We start from the raw sequence: 20,297 nt of genomic DNA on the forward strand, positions 1-20,297 counted from the left end.
GTCCCTGCCCCATACAGCTTACAATCTAAGTGAATTGATAACATTTCCTGCATTTCCTATATTCTGCTACCTGAGAGCACAGAACAGCAGAAGAAGTAACTCATTATAAACTTGCAGATTTCGCTTAGCCTGTGAGTTCACAAAATTGAGATTTTGCAAACTCAGGGCGAATAGATGGAAAACGTTCTCAACTTTCTCCTTTGACAGCCAGGGCAAGCAGGAGATGTAATCTGAATATAAGTACGCCTCCTGCTTGACCTGGCTGTCATTTATGTCATTAAGGAGGGTATTTATTAACATTGGAGACAAACATAACTGGTGATGTTGCCTATAGTAACCAACCAGATCTTTGACTATGAAGATAATAAAGATTTATTTATACTAGATACAACCAGATCTTTGCTTTTATTTTCTAATTTATAGGTAACCGTTCAAATCTAATTGCTGATTGGTTGCTATAGGCAACATCACCAGTGATGGTTGTCTCCAGTGTTAATAAATACTCCCCTAAATGTCCTTTGCTCTTGCTTGCTCTGGAAACAGGAGCTATTTGACCATATCATCAGCATGTAAAGATGCCCTGCACTTTAAGAATGTCAAGCGTAAATAAAATAAATTAGGGCACCAGGGAACAGATGCAAGTAGAGTTGTTCTGTTATCACAGTGAAGCTTGGTATAGGGGAACAGGATTTGATCTGATGCAGATGTGCCATTAAAAAGACTTATCCAATTCCGTCAAGCAGCGCTGATCCCACCCTGCAGTCCCTTAGGATTTTAGCACTGAGGACAACTTAATGGGGATAGATCTTAGATTTGAAACTGACCGTATTTGCATCACACCCAACACAACAACCTTCTACTGAAACCAAGCAGCCAGTTAATTAACATTATGCAGAGCTCTGGCTCCCCCAACTTCTAACCAAAAAGCTGCTCTGGTTGGCATTTTCTGTGAACATTAACTTCTTTGGGTTATTCTTAGGATAGCCACCCAGACAGTTTTTGACCAGCCTAGGCAATAAAACACCTGCTTCGGCCAGAATTAAAAGTTTACCAGCATGTACTGACCCTCTCTACTGCCTGATTAGCCCTAATAAAGATAGGCCCACCTTTATGCTCCCTCCTCATAAACTGTTAATTTCAATGTTCACATATTGTGGCCATATAATAAATATTATACCAGGCCATCCGTTGTCTGTACAGACAAGTACATTACAGGTAAATTTTAATAGCTGCCTGGTATTTTACTGGCCAGGCTGGTAAAATACCCTGTGGCAACCATAGACAGAGAAGTTACTCACAAAAACCCAAATACAGTCTTGCTATAAAAAGGTAGCTCCCATGCACTGCCAAGATGAAACTGGCGAGCACGAGGATAATGTAAACAAGAATTGCGCTCTGTGAGGTCTCAAACACAAGGCTACCAGACCTGTGAGCTCCCCCCTCTAAGTGCATTTGAAGGGGAAGGAAAAATACTAAATGTGGCTTTTTATGATCAGTTTCCCTTGAACAGGTCAGGCATAATAAAGAATATAGATTATTATATTTACCCTTTAATGAAAAGGTAAAATTAGTTCACCTTTAAAATTGGCTTTCAGTATGATGTAGACAGTGATATTCTGAGAGATTAGATATATATAGGAGAGATAAAAAAAAAAAACCTACCTTCTCTTAAAGGGGACCTGTCACCCAGACATAAAAAGCTGTGTAATAAAAGATGAAACCCAAGTCCCTTTTGTTATTAACACATCCATACCCATTATGAAGGCATTTAAAAATCCCAGCTGTCAATCATATATTGCCTGCCCCGCCTCTATAGAGACTTTTCATTCAGCACTCACTTTCCCCCTCTCTCCTCAGCATCTAATTGTGAAGCCTGTGCATGGACATAGGTATCAGATCCCCCATTCTGGCACAGAAACAAGATTTGGGGGTTATACAAAGCTTGTCTTAATAACAATGCTCATAAAATGGCAGCTGCCTGCTTGCTGTGATTGTGAATTCCTGATGACTGAAGGAAACCAGATTTATATTATTTATATAGTGTAAGTGAAGGTTATTTTGCTTGACAAACACAATAGATAACAATTTGTAATTATTTCTTAGGGTGACAGGTCCCCTTTAACAGAATAAATCCAGAGGAATCCAACTAGGATTTTGTGGGATCCATTGGTGCAGAAGCTACAAGTAGCCATAACCCCCTCCCCCTTCACTGCACAATAATACACTCACATGCACTCTCCCTCACATAGCCATTTTCTAACGTCTCACACAATTACACAACTCCCCACCCCCTATCAGGTGACCAGACTGTGGCTCAATGTGGGGGTGAAAATATACAGTTAGGTCCATAAATATTTGGGCAGAGACAACTTTTTTCTAATTTTGGTTCTGTACATTACCACAATTAATTTTAAAGTGCAGACTTTCAGCTTTAATTCAGTGGGGTGAACAAAACGATTGCATAAAAATGTGAGGCCAGCATTTTTTTTAACACAATCCCTTCATTTCAAGGGCTCAAAAATAATTGGACAATTGACTCAAAGGCTATTTCATGGGCAGGTGTTGGCAAGTCCGTCATTATGTCATTATCAATTAAGCAGATAAAAGGCCTGGAGTTGATTTGAGGTGTGGTGCTTGCATGTAGAAGATTTTGCTGTGAACAGACAACATGTGGTCAAATGAGCTCTCCATGGAGGTTAAAGAAGCCATCCTAAAGGTGGCCATACACGTGGCGATCTGACGATGTTTCATACGACCATCGGTCGCACGAAACATCGTAAGATCCGCCACACACCATTCAGGGCTGAATCGGCAGGTAAGGAGGTAGAAACAATAGGATTTCTACCTCTTTCTGCCGATTCAGATCTGAAGGGAGAATTTTGGTCAGGCGCCTTCTATGGCGCCCGATCAAAATTTTCAAACTGGTCCGATCGGCGAGTCGTCCGATATCAGCAGGTTCCTGCGATATCGGTCGACTCGCCAACATACCATACACGCACCGATTATCGTACGAAACGAGGTTTCGTCCGATAATATCGGTACGTGTATGGCCACCTTTAAGCTGCGAAAACAGAAAAAACCCATCCGAGAAATTGCTACAATATGGCAATGGAATGGCAAAATCTACAGTTTGGTACATCCTGAGAAAGAAAGCAAGCACTCAAAAAGACCTAGACGTCCACGGAAAACAACAGTGGTGGATGATCATAGAATCATTTCCATGGTGAAGAGAAACCCCTTCACAACAGCCAACTAAGTGAACAACACTCTCCAGGGGGTAGGGGTATTGATATCCAAGTCCACCATAAAAAGAAGACTGCATGAAAGTAAATACAGAGGGCGCACTGGTGCAAGCCTCACAAATAGAAAGGCTAGATTGGACTTTTGCTAAAGAACATCTACAAAAGCCAGCACAGTTCTGGAAAAAAATTATTTGGACAGATGAAACCAAGATCAACCTATACCAGAATGATGGCAAGAAAAAAGTATGGAGAAGGGGTGGAACAGCTCAAAGCATACCACATCATCTATATAACATGGCGGAGGCAGTGTGATGGCTTGGGCGTGCATGGCTGCCAGTGGAACTGGGACACTAGTGTTTAGTGATGATGTGACACAGGACAGAAGCAGCCGAATGTCTCTGAACACCTCAGAATTCATACTGTCTGCTCAAACCCAGCTAAATGCAGTCAAATTGATTGGGCACCGTTTCATGATACAGATGGACAATGACCCAAAACACACAGCCAAAGCAACACAGGAGTTCAGGGCCGCCATCAAGGGGGCATAGTTGTCCCGGGCCCGGAAGATTTCGTCGCTTTAAAGGGGGCCCGGCCGTGATACAGTTTTTAAGCACAAGCCCCCTTTAAAGGTTTACGGGCCCTCGGATAATTGGTGGTCAGCGGGTAATTTGATTGGTTGCGCCCCGTGCGTACGTGTGACGTCAAACTTATAAAAGAATGGATGCAGCGGGGAACCGGGGGACAAGAGGACGCAGCCAGAGGAAGTAGGCGGATGCAGCAGGAGGGTGCTAGAGGGAGCCAGGGAGCTGGAAGATGCTGGGGGATCCTTGTGATGAACTAACACAGCACAACTTTAAGCGTGTTATAACCTTCATAATGCATTAATGATATGGCCAATGTGCCCCAAAATCAGTGTACTAAACATCATCTTAAATATCAGTAGCGCATTATAAGAATATATTAAACATAATAAGTTGTTGTCTTGCAATATAGACTATTTAAGACTATTTACAGGGAGACTAAGTAAGAATGTGATGCAAAACCTTTGGCTAAGTCCCAGATTGTTTCCTAAGGTTTTTCTATCGCAGAAATACAAGAGAAATCTCCACATAAATGTAAAATGCTGGGGGGAGATGGAGGATGCTGTGAGGGAGCTGGAGGATGCTAGGGGGAGCTGGAGAATGCTGGGAGGGAGCTGGAGGATGCTAGGGGGAGCTGGAGGAGGCTAGGAGGAGCTGGAGAATGCTGGGAGGGAGGCTGTAGGATGCTGTAAGGGAGCTGGAGAATGCTGGGAGGGAGCTAGAGAATGCTAGGGGGAGCTGGAGAATGCTGGGAGGGAGCTGGAAAATGCTGGGAGGGAGCTGGAAAATGCTGGGAGGGAGCTGGAGGATGCTAGGGGGAGCTGGAGAATGCTTAGAGGGAGCTGGAAGATGCTGGGAGGGAGCTGGAGAATGCTGGGAGGGAGCTGGAGGATGCTGAGAGGGAGCTGGAAAATGCTTTGAGGGAGCTAGAAAATGCTGGGAGGGAGCTGGAAAATGCTGGGAGGGAGCTAGAAAATGCTGGGAGGGAGCTGGAGAATGCTGGGAGGAGGAAACCCAGCATCTGGTCACGTCCATGAGTTGAAGACTTTAGGCTGTCATTGCCAACAAGGGGTTTTCAGCCAAGTATTAGAAACATTAATTTCCAGTTATTAAATTTGTCCAATTACTTTTGAGCCCCTGAAATGAAGGGATTGTGTTAAAAAAAATGCTTTAGTTGCCTCACATTTTTATGCAAACGTTTTGTTCCACCAACGGTAATACACATCGGGTTGTGTAAATAGCTGAAACAGACTTGTGCCAAGAGAATCACACAATAAGGTTGCTAACGATGGATACAACCCACTATGATAATGTTGAGTGCAATTTGTGAAAATCCAAACGTGCAATTGCATTAGTTTTGACATATAGGGCTCAACTTCCTGCACTGCCTTAGGGACTCGTCCAAAACTTGTACTTCGGACACTGCACTGTGTTTATTTCAAGGGTCTCAGGGGCCCTGACCAATGGTCCGACAGCAAAAGAGGGCTTGAATCCACAAATGCTGAAGGCCACTGACGTACATGTTTCTTTTCCAAGAAACATTTTTTGTGGGGATCAGTAAGATGTATGTCCTGGTGATCTTTAATTATCTTGATTGCAGGAATGAGGACTTAAAGCCATGCTGATGACTATTTCTTTTAGTAGACCCTTATGCTTCAGAAGGGAACTGAAGGGTTGAAAAGAGAGAGGCAGATGAGGAGAAGACATAAGGATGAAGGTTCCATCTATGCAGCTGCAGGTAATACATTTGCATTCATTCATATGAAACCCAGTGTAGCTTGATTTGCAGTAAAGATCTCCATATTGCTTTTTATTGTGTCCTGCGTATCTCATATTTTCATCCCTTTGCACATTACCTCTGATAAAGTCCTTACCAAATGCCATTACCTGTTTCTTATGTCCAGTTGTCCCCAGGTGCTTTTCTTATCTAATTTTCCTAAACTTCTTCTTTTCTGTCATTGACCATTTATGTGGTCTTCAAGACCCCTTTTCCACAGACCTCATGATACAAGGCACTAGGATTGGCAGCTGCCACCTTTGCTTGTCTTCTCTCCCAAGTTCTCTCGGAGCATGGGCAGGTGACTGAACTGTTGCTACTATTCTGCCTGTTATCTTAAAGGAACAGTAACTCCAAAAAACAAAAGTTTATAAATTGAATTACAATATAATATACTGATGCCCTGCACTGGTAAAAGTTGTGTGTTTGCCTCAGAAAGACTACTATAGTTTATATAAATAAGCTGCTGTGTAGCCATGGGGACAGCCATTCAAAGGAGAAAAGGCACAGGTTACACAGCAGATAACAGATAAAACACCACTTTATGCTACAGAGTTTATCTGTTCTCTGCTATGTAACCTGTGCCTTTTCTCCTTTTTTCAGCTTGAATGGCTGCCCCCATGGCTTCACAGCAGCTTATTCATATAAACTATAGTAGTCCTTCTGTTGCAAACACACAACCTTTACCAGTGCAGGGCAACGGTGCATTATATTTTAATTACTTCAAAGCTCTTATATTTTTTGGTGTTATTGTTCCTTTAAAGAGTGGTTTACCTTCAGATTAACATTTAGTATGATGTATTCTGAGACAATTTGGCAAGGGGTACAGCATCTGATCTGATACAGATGTGCCATGGAGAACACTTCTCCAACCCCATCAAGCAGCATTGTTCCCACCCTGCAGTCTCTTAAGGTCTTAATTAAAAAGGGACATGTCAGGTTTTGCGTCACACCCAGCACAAGTTCCCACTGAAAACAAGCTGACAGATAATTAACATTATGCAGAGTTCTGGTTCTCCCAACCTGCCACTATAAAGCTACTCTGTCTGATCAACTGGTTGGGATTCTCTGTGATTTGAAATCATTAACCTCTTTTGGTTATTTTAGTCGTGGAAAGCATTGGGACCAGGAATACTTTTCTACTCATCTACAGTAAGCACACAGTCTAAACTATGGCATGTATGATATAAGACAACAAAGAAAACAATACTTTACACATAGCTTTATACTAAGTATTAGTTTAGGAAGTTACCTTGATAGGTTGTTAACTGTCATTGCCCAAGTCCAGCCAGCTGTATTGCCTTCGCCAGCAGTGAACACTGAAAGGAATGTGGACTTTTTTATAGCAAGGAAAATAAAGTAAGAAAATGTTCAACCCACCAAAGCCTTAATTCTGCTGTAAAAGTTGTGACAAGGTCAAACCTTGTCCCCTGAACCCTCTTCCCCTACTGGGGTTAAAGGCTTACGGGGGCAGGTCCATTTATATACCATATGGCCAAAAGAACTGGGACATCTGAAGTTGTTCCTCTCTTTGCTGCTAAAACTGTCTATATCATTGCTCTGTGTTTGTTATTACCACTGTTAGAGGTTATTTTGGTTACTAGTTGAATTCTGCATAGTACATTCTTTTACAAGAACACATTACTCCTCATATTAATAACAAAGTGATGTGGTACTGAGTCCCTGGCTTCTATAAACCATCACAGACATGATACACACACAAACCCAAATACAGTCTTGCTATAAAAAGGCAGCTCAAATGCACTGCCAAGCTGTAACTGGCGAGCACGAGGAAAGTGTAAACAAGGCGTGCGCTGTGAGATCTTGAGAAACACAAAGCTACAAGACCTGTGAGCTTGTCCCTCTTGTCCCTAAACAGAAGGTCTAAGGACATAGATTATTATATAAAGTAACATTAGCTCACCATTGAAATTTTGAGACAATTTGCAGTTGATCTTTTATATTTTTTTCCTGTTTTTAAATTATATAGGTTTTTATTCAGTAGCACTCCAGTAGCAGCTATCTGGTTGCTATGGTCCAATACCTAGAGACTGGAGAACGAACAGGGGAGGGCCTGAATAGAAAGACAAAGCAGAAAAAAGTAACAGTAACTATACAATTGTAGCCTCACAGAGAGTAACAGTGAACTACCCCTGTAAGGCAACCAAATGCTTGGGGGGTTATCTGGCCAGTTAGAAAGGTTTGATACTGAACCACACACCCAGAGGGTTAAATGATCATCTTATTAACAAGTGGATCTCAAATTAATTGTGTGTGTGTGTGTGTGGGGGGGGGGGGGATCTTGAGCTCCTTTAACTTTTGTTGGCTATCAACCCTAGCCTGTAAGATTAGACTGGCTGCCTAGACAGACAGACTGATATCCAATGGCTTGCAGAACTGTCATTCAAACCAAACTACCAAGAGACAATATACGTAGAATCAGGTATGTAATTTGGAAAGGATCACCAAAGCTGCTCAAATATATAGATCTGTTTATGGCCACCTTTAGCTTTTATGCCCATAAGACACCTATAAATGTGACTGCCTGCCTGTAGTGTAGTCTGCAGGCAACGCTCTGTACCGAGTCATCAGCAGTGACATGCAGAAGCGCCTTCCTGCCCACCTATGACCCTTATGTAGGATAGTTTAGAGATGCAGCAAGCTTCTCAACAGAGGATCACATGTGGCCACAGTACTGTCTCCAGGCAGATTCTACCCAGTAGTAATGGAAGCAGTCTCCTAGGTAAAGCAATAAGAACATAGATGACTGCTATCAAGGCACACTCGCGTAGGGTATGCAAATAAAGACACAGCGAACTGGACTTCAAATATTTAATTGAAAAAGCAAAAGAAAGTGCAAGTCTTCCTTGGCATCTTAGTGACTGCATAATGACATTATACATATCTGCTGAGTGGTACTGTAAGTGCCATGCTCGGCTTTGGCTTCACATGAAACATTTGGTGGCAGGCTCTAAAGTCAGGCTGCTAACCCTACAGATTACCTGATAATCTTTACAACAGCAAGAAGTTGTGATGAGCAATGCATTGTGGGAATGTAACATTCATTACAAAAGTACAAAAAAACCCAAAACAAAACAAAAAAAAATGGCTTCCTTCTGAATAACAACATTTAGCTTTCTGACATATCAGGCTGGCACTATTTATAATCCATGGATCCATAAGAAGACTGTGATCTTTATCTCACCTGCATATATCATATATGGAGAGCCTAGTATTTACAAAATACAAATTTCTAGAAATCTGCCTCCACATATTCATGCACCTGGCATAGGACTACAATACTATTTAATTAAATGGAAACTAGTAGTATGCAGCTTTCATTTATTTCCTATAAATTGTGAAGTAAAGCATTAAGGTGTGCACAGAAGACTGCTTCTCTGTACATGCATGTAAGTGAGAGCTTGTTCAATTTTTTTTTATATAAATATGCATAGGAAAGCTCATATTTATGATTACTAGGGTCATCAATACAATTCTGTTTCTTATATTAGCAACAAGCCAATTTGCAGCCATATATAGTGACTATGAATAACTAAATAATTTAAAACAGGGATATGTTCCCAAGATAGGCTGAAGATAGACTGGTCAAACAGAACCTGTTTATAAGACAGTGATCACCTTTTGCTTTTAGTTTTCAGGGAACCATCTACCTTCTTAGAAGTAAATAATTCATATACCTACACCTACCCATTTCCCACATATACTATTCCTATAGCTGAGGATATGGGACCTTATTGCTGTGAGTATGGGATCCACCACGACAGGTGACATTAGGTGGTACGTTAACGGGCATCAACAGGGTGTTTAATTGTCTGACCAGAGCTTCAGTCTCTTAAGTGCCATAGATAAGTAAGTACCTGGCTGCATGATATGGCTTCTACCCCAGGTCCTCTAAGCAGCCTTCCATTCATTTCCGTCAGTCTTTGCAAAAGAAGTTTCTCGAGCCTGAATTATTTTTTTTTGCTGGATGGAGACATTTGAGATGGATTTGCAGCCTCTGATAGAAGCAACTGGTAGCACCCACATAATGCAACAGTTATTGCAGAGCCAGAAGCAGTAACCGGAGTCTATTAGGAGACAGGGCCCAAAAGTCATTCTGGGATGGAGAGGAACTTCTTGGCTGCTATTTGGTGATCAGCAGATCCATGGCTATGACTGTGCAACAACGCCAAGGCTTGGGAGCGGATCTCTGGGGAGATCTGATAGGATGGAAGATGCAGTAGCACCAGGCAGCTCTCTAGTACATCAGGAAAGGGTAAGGCCTAGAAAGGGAGTGCAGAACATTTGATAAGAACATGAGAGCGTGCTGGAGCCTACTAGGCTGCAATCAAAATTCATAGGGCCCCAGGGGGAAGGCTGAGTTTTTAGCCCACCCAGACCCTTAATCCACCCAGATTGCTGTTCTGCCCCTCCAGTTCTTATTTCAATATTCAGTGTTTAGGAGACAATGGTAAGCCGTCTGATAGCCCTTCCCATTGCCGTCTACTTCCTACTAACCAGAAATGTGAGGAACAAAGGAGAACTGCTCCCTATACAGCAAAAAAAAGGGCAGCTTATGGGTAAGGCAGCAGATTTTGTGCCCATTAAAGGAAAAGTAACACTAACATTTTTTAAGTAAAAAATCTATTCTACCCGGCACCAATAATTGCCCTATCCTGCAAACCATTTAGTATTTTGAATGCTTTATTAGAAAATACCTGCTAAAACTTGGCGATACAGGGAAGAATCCACTATGCGGCGATCGATTCTAGCCTTCTTTCTGTAGGAAGGAGTCAAGCTAGGCTCGATCAATCGATCGCCGCATAGTGGATGCTGCTCCTTCCTTCGCTGTATCACCTTATTTCAAATGACCGAAAGCCAAGTTTTAGTAGGTATTTTCTAATAAAGCATTCAAAATACTAAGTGGTTTGCAGGATAGGGCAATTATTGGTGCAGGGTAGAATAGAGTTTTTACTTAAAAATTTTTAGTGTTACTTTTTCCTTAAAGGACATGTTAACCCCAAAAATAACCTTTTGCCCAATAAAAGAAAACATAATTCCAGGCAACTTTCCAATATCAATTTATTAAAAAATGATCAGTGCTTTAAACGTTATTTCAAAATGTAATTGCTATAGAAAGCAGCATTTGCTGAACTCCTGGTTGTTACTTTTTAAAAAATGTTGCAAGTGCCAGGCTCCTCCAGGAAGACAGGTCTGTCAGTCTGCTGCCTTGTGTTATATTGTTTCAAGTGCCAGAGCAACCAGGGCAGAGAATAGAAAGGACAGACAGACCCTGCTTTTAATAGCAGCTATTTATACAAATAACTAAAAAACCACTACAAATATCTAATGAATGTATATTGCAAAGCTGCTTAGAATTAAGTTTTCTTTTACTAGGCAATAAATTATTTTTGGGGTTGATATGTCCTTTAAGGTAATATCTCACCTTTAAATATTCAGGGAACTCTGCTAGTCGGTGGTTGGCCACTGACAGCTTCTTCATCAGCTCTGTCAGTGACACAGGACTTGGACCAGCGGATCTGTATTGAGAGATTGTGGGAGAAAATTAAATATAAAAAAAGAACTGTGCCTATTTTACCTATCATATAACAAAAGGGGCATCTAACAGAAACCGTAGAAATACCCAGAATACAGAAAAATACAAAATCTAAAAATCTAATTAATGGGTGGTGCCAAAATTTTAAGCACCCCTAATGATTGTAATGGCGTACCATATACCCTGGGTGATGCTCCTGTTAGGAGAAAACTGCACCAGACTGGGGTATATGCGAGAGAGCGACCCTTTTCCTTCTTCTGCCTTCGGTCAGCTTGCCCATGTGCAATAGATTGAAAAGCTGAACTTAAAGGAAAAAGAAAGCCAAAGTCACTTGGGGGTGCCAAAATGTTAGGCACCCCCAAGTGACTTTGACCACCTACCTTTTACCCCGGGCTGGTGCCCCTGTGAGGAGGGAACAGCACCAGCCCGGGGTAGCTGCCGGCGCTTCCTTCCTTCTGTTTCGCTGCGCGCGCATGCGCAGTAGAGTGAAAAGCCGAACTTAAACATTAAAGTCGGCTTTTCACTCTACTGCGCATGCGCCCACCGCTGGCATTCCGGAAAAGGAAGCCAGAACACGGAAACGATCCGCTCCAGGTGCCCCGGGCTGGTGCTGTTTTCTCCCAACAGGGGCACCAGCCCGGGGTACGAGGTAAGCAGTTAAAGTCACTTGGGGGTGCCTAACATTTTGGCACCCCCAAGTGACTTTACCTTTCGTTTCCCTTTAAACAAGAAAGTCGCCTTATAACTCTACTGCGCATGCGCCAGGATTCTGAAGACAGACAAGTGAAGGAAGAGGATCACTCAGTTGCATGAACCCTGGGCAGGTGCGGTTTTTCGACTAACTGGAGCACTGGCCTGGGGTATCAGGTAAGCGATTACAATCACTGTGGGATGCCTAACAGAAATTCTCTATGAAATCAAGTATTTAGCTCACAGCCTTAAGCAGTACTTGCTTGCTACATTTTCCAGATTAAAGGAAAAGTAACACTAAAAATTTTTAACTAAAAAATCTATTCTACCCTCCCCCAATAATTGCCCTATCCTCAAAACTATTTGTTATTTTGAATGCTTTAGAAGAAAATACCTGTTAAACTTGGCTTCCGGTCATTTGAACAAAGCCGATATGGCCATGCAGGAGAAAGTATGGGGTGAAGCATCAACTATGCGGTAATCGATTGTCTAGCCTAGCCTGACTCCTTCCTATACAGAAGGAAGGCTAGGCTCGATCAGTTGATCGCCGCATAGTGAACGCTTACCCTGAAACTTTCCGGGCATCGCCATATCGCCTTTGTTCAAATGACAGGAAGCCAAGTTTTTTACAGGTATTTTCTTCTAAAGCATTCAAAATAACAAATAGTTTTCAGGATAGGGCAATTATTGGGGGGGGGTAGAATAGATTTTTTAGTTAAAAAATTTTAACGTTACTTTTCCTTTAATACAGTACATAAAGCACTAAAACTGCCCTACATGTAAAACCATAAAAAAACATTATATATGTCTCAAAATATGTGTATGAGTGCACAAATGCACATCTTAGAGGGCACATTGTCCACAATGGCATCATTTTATGGAATTGCTCCTGCTATGGTAATTTCAATTTATGTTTGGCTAACCACACCCACCTCCAGTGATGTCATATTGCATCCCCAAACTGCCTGGCCATACCTTCTCCTGCCTTGTTGGGAGGTGCTAGGGAGCTAGTCAGCAAGGATCAGTGAAGACAAGGCTAAAACTGCAATCACAGACAAACAGTTTGGGGGCTGTGGCAGAACCACAGCAAAGTGTGTACAATTAAGGGCTACTGAGTGTTCACCTACATGCTGACTTGGCTGTCAAGAGATTTATCCTGAGATGAAGAAGTGTTTAATTCAGGCTCTTGTTCTAGTTCCAAAGAGCTGTCCTGGTTCTGCCTGATTCTCTGGTGTTGCTGTATCATCTCCCGAAGGGCTCTCTGAACCTCAGCAATCTCTCTTTGGGCACTCTGGAAGGGCGCGTGAAGGTCTGACAGCAACACCTGAAAGCCGCACAAATCCCCTGGTTTCATATCTGGCTCCTGCACAGCAGCAGAGGCTCCATTTGGACTGTCCATATTTACTGCAGCCGCTGGATCTTTGGAATTTGGTGGCATTTCTTGCTGTCCCCACCACAGCTCATACATCTTTATGTAAGCAAGGAAGGCCTGCACGCTGTCACAGGCAGTCAAATTCTCTTTGTTTTCTGGGGACAACAGAGCCCTCAGCTCTTCACAGCCTGAAATAAATTTCATTACAAAATGAGAACAGGCAAACAGATAGCTGCAGTCTTAATTTGACTACATTGGATTATTAAATACAGACTGCTGATTGGTTGCTTTTGGGTTTTGAACCAATATGTGTGCATGTTACTACATAAGCCCTAAAATACCCAAAGGCAATACTTGGAGTTCTTAATCTAAGGGAGTCAAAGGGCTCATTTACAATTCAAGTACATAGTGCACAATTAGGATTAAATCACCATGTTTTTTACACCATGGGCTCAAATTAGTACCCACAACAACACAAATATTGTGGTGTACATTGTATTAGTGAGAATGGCAGAAACTTCTTTTACAACACTTTGACGCAGGTGTTTTCTAAGTCACGTCTGGTGCTCACCACATACCTACAAAACCACAAGAGGGTCCAGGCCCTAAACCACTTTTTGCATGGCAACTACCAGGACAGAGATGTAGCTTTAAGAAAAGCAAGATAGAAAGGAGATTTGCAATGTGAGAATTAACCATTTCTATTTTCCCAAACTTTTCAAAAGAATAGAAAACAAAGAATGCAATATACAGAAGCAAATATTTCAACTCACTATCTCATATGCCATGTTCTTGCCAGACTGATGACAGACAAAGGTAAACTACTGTTAACTACACCAGAACAAGTCTTTGAATGGCTAAAAACTAGTACTTCGTACTGTAATTTGCACACACAGGGGACATAAAACATTACTTTGACAAGAATATGTAACATGAAGTGCTGTCAACAATTAAAAAGCTTGGCCGAAATGCTTGCTGAAGTAAATTTAATTTCTGTATCAGGGCAAGGTACCTGGAGAATCTTTTCTTTGCCCTTTTTTTTCCAATAGTTCATTGTCAACAGTTAAAGATTGGGGATCCAAAAAATGTATATCCTAGGTGGGGGCACAAGGCCCCATATCACCTGCCATATCAGCTATGTGTAAAAGGGGTGGCTCTACAGTATATGACACATCGGAGATAAATCGAGATACTATGGAATACTATAGCAAAGCTCAGAGCTAAGATACAGAGTTACATAGTAACATACATAGTAACATAGTAAGTTGGGTTGAAAAAAGACATACGTCCATCACGTTTAACCATAATGCCTATATCTAACCTACTAGTTGATCCAGAGGAAGGCAAAAAACCCCATCTGAAGCCTCTCTAATTTGCCGCAGAGGGGAAAAAATTCCTTCCTGACTCCATAACCCTGTATTCCCTCACTTGCTAAGAATCCATCCAGCCCCTTCTTAAAGTTATATAATGTTATATAATGTTATAAAGTTATATAAAGTTATATAATGCCAGCACGACTGATTCGGGGAGGGAATTCCAGAACTTCACAGCTCTCACAGTAAAAAATCCATTCCGAATATTTAAATGGAACCTCCCTTCTACTAAACGGAGTGGGTGCCCTCATGTCCGTTGGAAGGACCTACTGGTAAATAAAACATTAGAAAGGTTATTATATGATCCCCTTATATATTTATACATAGTTATCATATCACCTCTTAAGCCCCTCTTCTCCAGTGTAAACAGACCCAACTTGGCCAGTCTTTCTTTATAATGGAGACTTTCCATACCCTTTACCAGCTTAGTTGCCCTTCTCTGGACCCTCTCTAACTCCATAATGTCCAGTTTGAGCACTGGAGACCAAAACTGAACAGAATATTCTAGATGGGGCCTTACCAGTGCTCTGTAAAGGGGAAGAATAACCCCCTCCTCCCGTGAATCTATACCCCTTTTAATACAGCTCAAAACCTTGTTTGCCCTTGCAGCTGCTGCCTGGCATTGTTTGCTACAGCCAAGTTTATTATCTACAAGGACTCCAAGGTCCTTCTCCATTATGGATTTGCCTAGTGCAGTTCCATTAAGGGTATACGGGGCTTGCATATTTTTACATCCCAGGTGCATGACCTTACATTTATCCACATTAAATCTCATCTGCCACTTAGCTGCCCAGATTGCCAGTTGGTCAAGATCCTGCTGCAAGGATGTCACATCCTGGATAGAATTGACTGGTCTGCAGAGTTTTGTGTCATCTGAAAACACTGATACATTACTCATAATACCCTCCCCTAAGTCATTTATGAACAAATTAAACAAAAGTGGACCCAGTACAGAACCCTGAGGGACCCCACTGAGAACCTTACTCCAAGTAGAGAATGTACCATTAACAACCACCCTCTGTACCCGATCCTGTAGCCAGTTTTCTATCCATGTGCAAACGACTTCACTAAGACCAATAGACCTTAGCTTAGAAAGCAGTCGTTTGTGGGGAACGGTATCAAATGCTTTGGCAAAATCCAAATAGATTATATCTACTGCATCCCCACTGTCCAGCTTCTTACTGGTCTGACATGACCTGTCCTTCATAAAGCCATGCTGATTACTGCTCATAATGGCATTCTCCAGTACATAATTTTGTATGTGATCCCTTAACAAGCTTTCAAATAACTTGCCCACCACGGATGTCAGACTTACAAGCCTATAATTGCCAGGCTGAGATCTTACTCCCTTTTTAAATATAGGAATGACATTCGCCTTCTTCCAATCCCTAGGTACCATACCTGATGAAAGCGAGTCTGAGAATATCAGAAACAAGGGCCATTGTAATTCTGCCCCTAGCTCTCTCAGTACCCGAGGATGTATTCCATCTGGCCCAGGTGCCTTGTTTACATTTATCGTGTGTAACCCTTTAAGCACCATATCCTGTGCCAACCACTGTGTAGTTGGAGCTGAGGCAACAGTGCAGCTATTGGGTGGGACTTGGCCCACTGGCTCCTCTACTGTATACACAGAAGAAAAGAACTGGTTAAGCACATCTGCCTTTTCTGTATCCGCTGTAACCATATTGTTACTATAACTCAATGGGGCCACACCCTCAACCTGCATCTTTTTACTATTAATATACTTAAAAAACTTTTTGGGGTTAGTCTTGGCCTCGGCTGCGATGCGCTCCTCATTTTCTATCTTTGCCTTCTCCGGAAGGCTGTTTTACAACACTTGTTATAGTGTTTATATTCATTAAACGCAGCTACTGTCCCCTCTGACTTATATTTCTTAAAATCTTTCCTTTTTTTCCCTATTAACTTCTTTACCTCAGAGTTAAGCCACATAGGGTGATTCTTAACACTTCTACTTTTTCTTATTAATGGAATAAATTGAGAACAGTAATGATTTAATGTCATTTTAAATGACAACCATTTCTGCTCTGTGTTTTTATAAGAAAACATAATGTCCCAATCTATGCCCTGAAGCGCTGCCCTTAAGGAGCTAAAATTTGCCTTCCTAAAATTCAGTGTCTTTGTTGCCCCCGTGTGAATTTGTTTCCTGCACCAAATATCAAATGAAATAACATTATGGTCACTATTACCCAGGGGTTCAACTACTTGCACATTTGCTATACGTTCTGGGTCATTAGAGAACACTAGATCCAGTATAGCATGGTTCCTGGTTGGCTCCTCAACAACCTGTGACATAAAGTTGTCATGCAGCAAGTTTATAAACTTGTTCCCATTTACTGTCCTGGCAGTACTATTGCCCCAGTCAATATCAGGGTAATTAAAATCCCCCATTATTATCACTTGCTCCAAACTAGCAGCCTTTTCTATTTGCAACAGGAACTGGGCCTCCTCCTCTTCGCTTACATTAGGGGGTCTATAGCATACCCCTACAATTAGTTTGGTAGATTCTTTACTATCTGTGAGAAGCTCAACCCATAAGGGTTCAGCTCCCTCTGTTACCCCCATCACTTCCTCCTTAATATTTGCTTTTAATTCTTGCTTAATGAACAGACACACTCCTCCTCCTTTTCTATTGCCCCTGTCCCTCCGAAACAATGTATAACCCCCAATATTAACTGCCCAGTCATGAGACTCATTCAACCAAGCAACACCAATCACGTCATATTTCCGCTCCAACGCCAGTACCTCCAGCTCTCCCATTTTACCAGTCAGACTCCTTGCATTGGTAAACATACATTTAATACTGGTGCCGGCGTGAGAATGACGTGTAAGCAACTTATAGGCCTCCCTGCCATTATCAGTATCCCGAAGCAAGTCTCCTCCCCCATTTATCTCCCTAAGCTCCCGCTGCCTTCTTAACGTTGCTCGTGGCACAGGTAATATCTCTGAGAAAATTACCTTGGAAGTCCTCGCCCTCAACTTCGCACCTAGCTTTTTAAAATCGTTCTTGAGGATTTCCCCCCCTCCTCTAACTTTGTCATTGGTACCTATGTGTACCAAGACCGCCGGGTCTTCCCCAGCCCCTCCCAACAATTTGTCCACTCGTTCCACCACATGCCGCACCCTAGCACCAGGCAAGCAACACACAGTTCGGCATGTAGGGTCTTTGCGACAAATTACCCTATACACCTTTCTAATAATTGAATCCCCTACAACTATAGCCTGCCTTCCCTTCCTAGCACTATTCCCCCCACCTGTATTAGAGGTGCCGGCTCCCAGGGTGCTCTGAGAGTCAGCCTGCTCCATACATGCTAGCTCAGAGCTGCCTTCCCCAGCATCTTCACCTAAAGCGGCAAATCTGCTGGTTTGTACAAGCTGTGAACCAGCCCCCCTACCCTTGTCTCCCCTACTGCCCCTCTTAACTGTTACAAATTTGTCTCCCTCATTAACCTCCACTGTCCCTTATCCACCCCCCACTACACCAGCCCCTGCCAGTGGTTGCTCAGTGAGCCTCCTGTTCTCCCCCATGTTTGCAGCTGCCCTCAGTGCTGCCAGTTCCCCCCTTAGATTCTGCACCTCAGATTCCAAGAGGAAAACCCACCTGCATCTCTCACAAGTAAATGCTGCATGGAACTGCTGCTCCAGGACCACATACATGCGACAAGATGCACACTGAGTAACACCAGCAATCATACTGCAACTCATATTGCCACTGGGTACTTACAGTCTCCTGAGTGCAATCCCTTGTATAGTGCCTTTTAAGTTTTAAATGTCTTTTTGTTTTTAACGCCTGCTAAACACTTAATTGACATGCAACACTTGGATACATGCAACACTCGCATAGCGGCTCCCACACTCGCTGTGCAGTCAGAAACTTATTGAGGTTCAAACTGTGGTTACATATTCACCACAGCAACTTATTGAGAATCTGGATAAATTCAACTGCCACACTTGGTAAGAATAGACAGCAATACATCAGAAAAAGATATAGATGCACTAGAAATATAGGAAGCTACGCCATACCGACTCCACAGAATATCCCCAACATACCCCCAATGAATGCCCCAGGTGCCACCAACCCCATGCACTCTTTTCGCACATGGTCTGGACCTGTACTAAATTATGTATCAGAATTTATGCACATGCCTTTCATTTGAATATCTTTGATACCATTGGCAGGCAAGATTTAACCAATCAAATGCAAATGAAGCAGGAGAGGGAAGGCATGCACAGTAACCAGTTCAGTGTGTGCTTCCTGTTTGGGCAGCTTGCAAGTGTGGTGCGGGCGACCCCTTCCGAAGATAGAGCAAAGAGCAGAGCAAACATAGTTTTAGCAATGCTGAGCCACAGCTTATATGGTCTGTAGCTTCAAAACTTTTAAAATAATAAGGATGTTTTTTTTATGACAGGGGCTTTTCAAATTCGTACTATTGTCTGAAGGTGAACATCCCCTTTAGCAAAGACCCAGTATTTAATGTATGACAGGCCCTTCCCTTTTCACGTTCTGGGAGAGTGAGTAAAGACAGCACCCCTATGTGGGCTGCACCTTGCATATGTGAATGAAACACAAGTTATGGGTCAGGTAGAGGGGTGCCTAGGTGCTACATGCTTCTTTTCTCAAAACACTTCTCCCTATTCCTTGAAATAACTAAAATAACAAGGGGAAATATACACATGTACATTTAAACCCAATGCTCACATCCAATGAAAAGTGGTCACTATTGGTAGCAGCAAGTAATACAAGCCTATCTTACAATGCATTTCTATACTCACCGTTAGGAAGCAGCAGGCTGGCTATCCCTTGCATCAGGGTGAAATGGCCTGCCTGCTGACAGCGGAACAGGATATGGAGGAGAGATGGAACAGCCTCTTTCCAGTTTTTAAGCTGACAATTCAGAGACAATATTGTGACCTCATGGGAAAGGTGCAGCAGCAGCTGTGGGTTTGAGAACAGTAAAACACAGGAAGTAAAACATATATACACAATCATATATAATAATAATAACAATACCATTATAATTTTAAAGGCACAATTTGCAACTATCTTTGTTAGACCAGTTCTTTCTTAATTCTTATTGGGTGGACATTCCATTTACCACTGACAGCAAATTTCTATATCTACAAAAAAAAGACTGGGTTACCTGTTTAGGGCCAGTATTGACAGTGGTCTGTGGAATCTCTGAGGCAGACAGTTGTTGCAAGGCATCTTTGTATTGCTCTGGGCTGTTTACTTCACACAAACTCTGCCATAGACTTGTAAGCTTGGTCATAAAAGGTTCCCCATTACTACTGCCTGTCTGTTCATGGAAACATGGATTGCTTTGTGTCTTCCAATCTATGGGCATCTTCTCCTTCAAATGCATGTACAGCAGCTCACTGGTACAAAACAGCAGTCTCTGCCCCTGGGAAGGATAAACTATGCATGGGAAATACATTTCTGCTAGGCATGCAAATGAAGACAAGGGATTAGTATGAGATAAAGTAAACAAATATGGCAACATATGTTTGTTTATGTATAACTGCAAATTTGCAATGCACAAAATACAAAAATTGATTCAGGATTCCAATGAGTCCAACCATTTGATTTTCGATTCGGTGCAACACTAATATAAACCATGGAGAGACGTTATAAGCTCTATAGGTCACATGAGTAAGATACAGCTTGTCTATCCTTTGTGCATGGATTT

At 42.2% G+C, this 20,297-nt stretch overlaps 1 protein-coding gene across 4 annotated transcripts in view; it reads right to left on the reverse strand.

The window, feature by feature from the left end:
* Positions 1–8,418: 8,418 nt before the first annotated feature.
* Positions 8,419–20,297, reverse strand: part of gemin5 (gem nuclear organelle associated protein 5) — a 31,262-nt gene continuing 19,383 nt past the window's right edge. For all 4 annotated transcript variants that reach the window (XM_031898704.1, XM_031898703.1, XM_004912787.2 and 1 more), the window contains 5 exons: positions 19,752–20,012; positions 19,384–19,546; positions 12,975–13,407; positions 11,047–11,140; positions 8,419–9,883 (listed from right to left, as the gene is read on the reverse strand). In XM_031898704.1, the coding sequence (XP_031754564.1) occupies positions 9,713–9,883; positions 11,047–11,140; positions 12,975–13,407; positions 19,384–19,546; positions 19,752–20,012 (1,122 nt within the window). In that variant the 3' untranslated portion in view covers positions 8,419–9,712. The remainder of the gene's footprint in view (positions 9,884–11,046; positions 11,141–12,974; positions 13,408–19,383; positions 19,547–19,751; positions 20,013–20,297) is intronic.

Source organism: Xenopus tropicalis, chromosome 3 (assembly GCF_000004195.4).
Source record: "Xenopus tropicalis strain Nigerian chromosome 3, UCB_Xtro_10.0, whole genome shotgun sequence".
Classification (NCBI taxonomy): Eukaryota; Metazoa; Chordata; class Amphibia; order Anura; family Pipidae; genus Xenopus; species Xenopus tropicalis.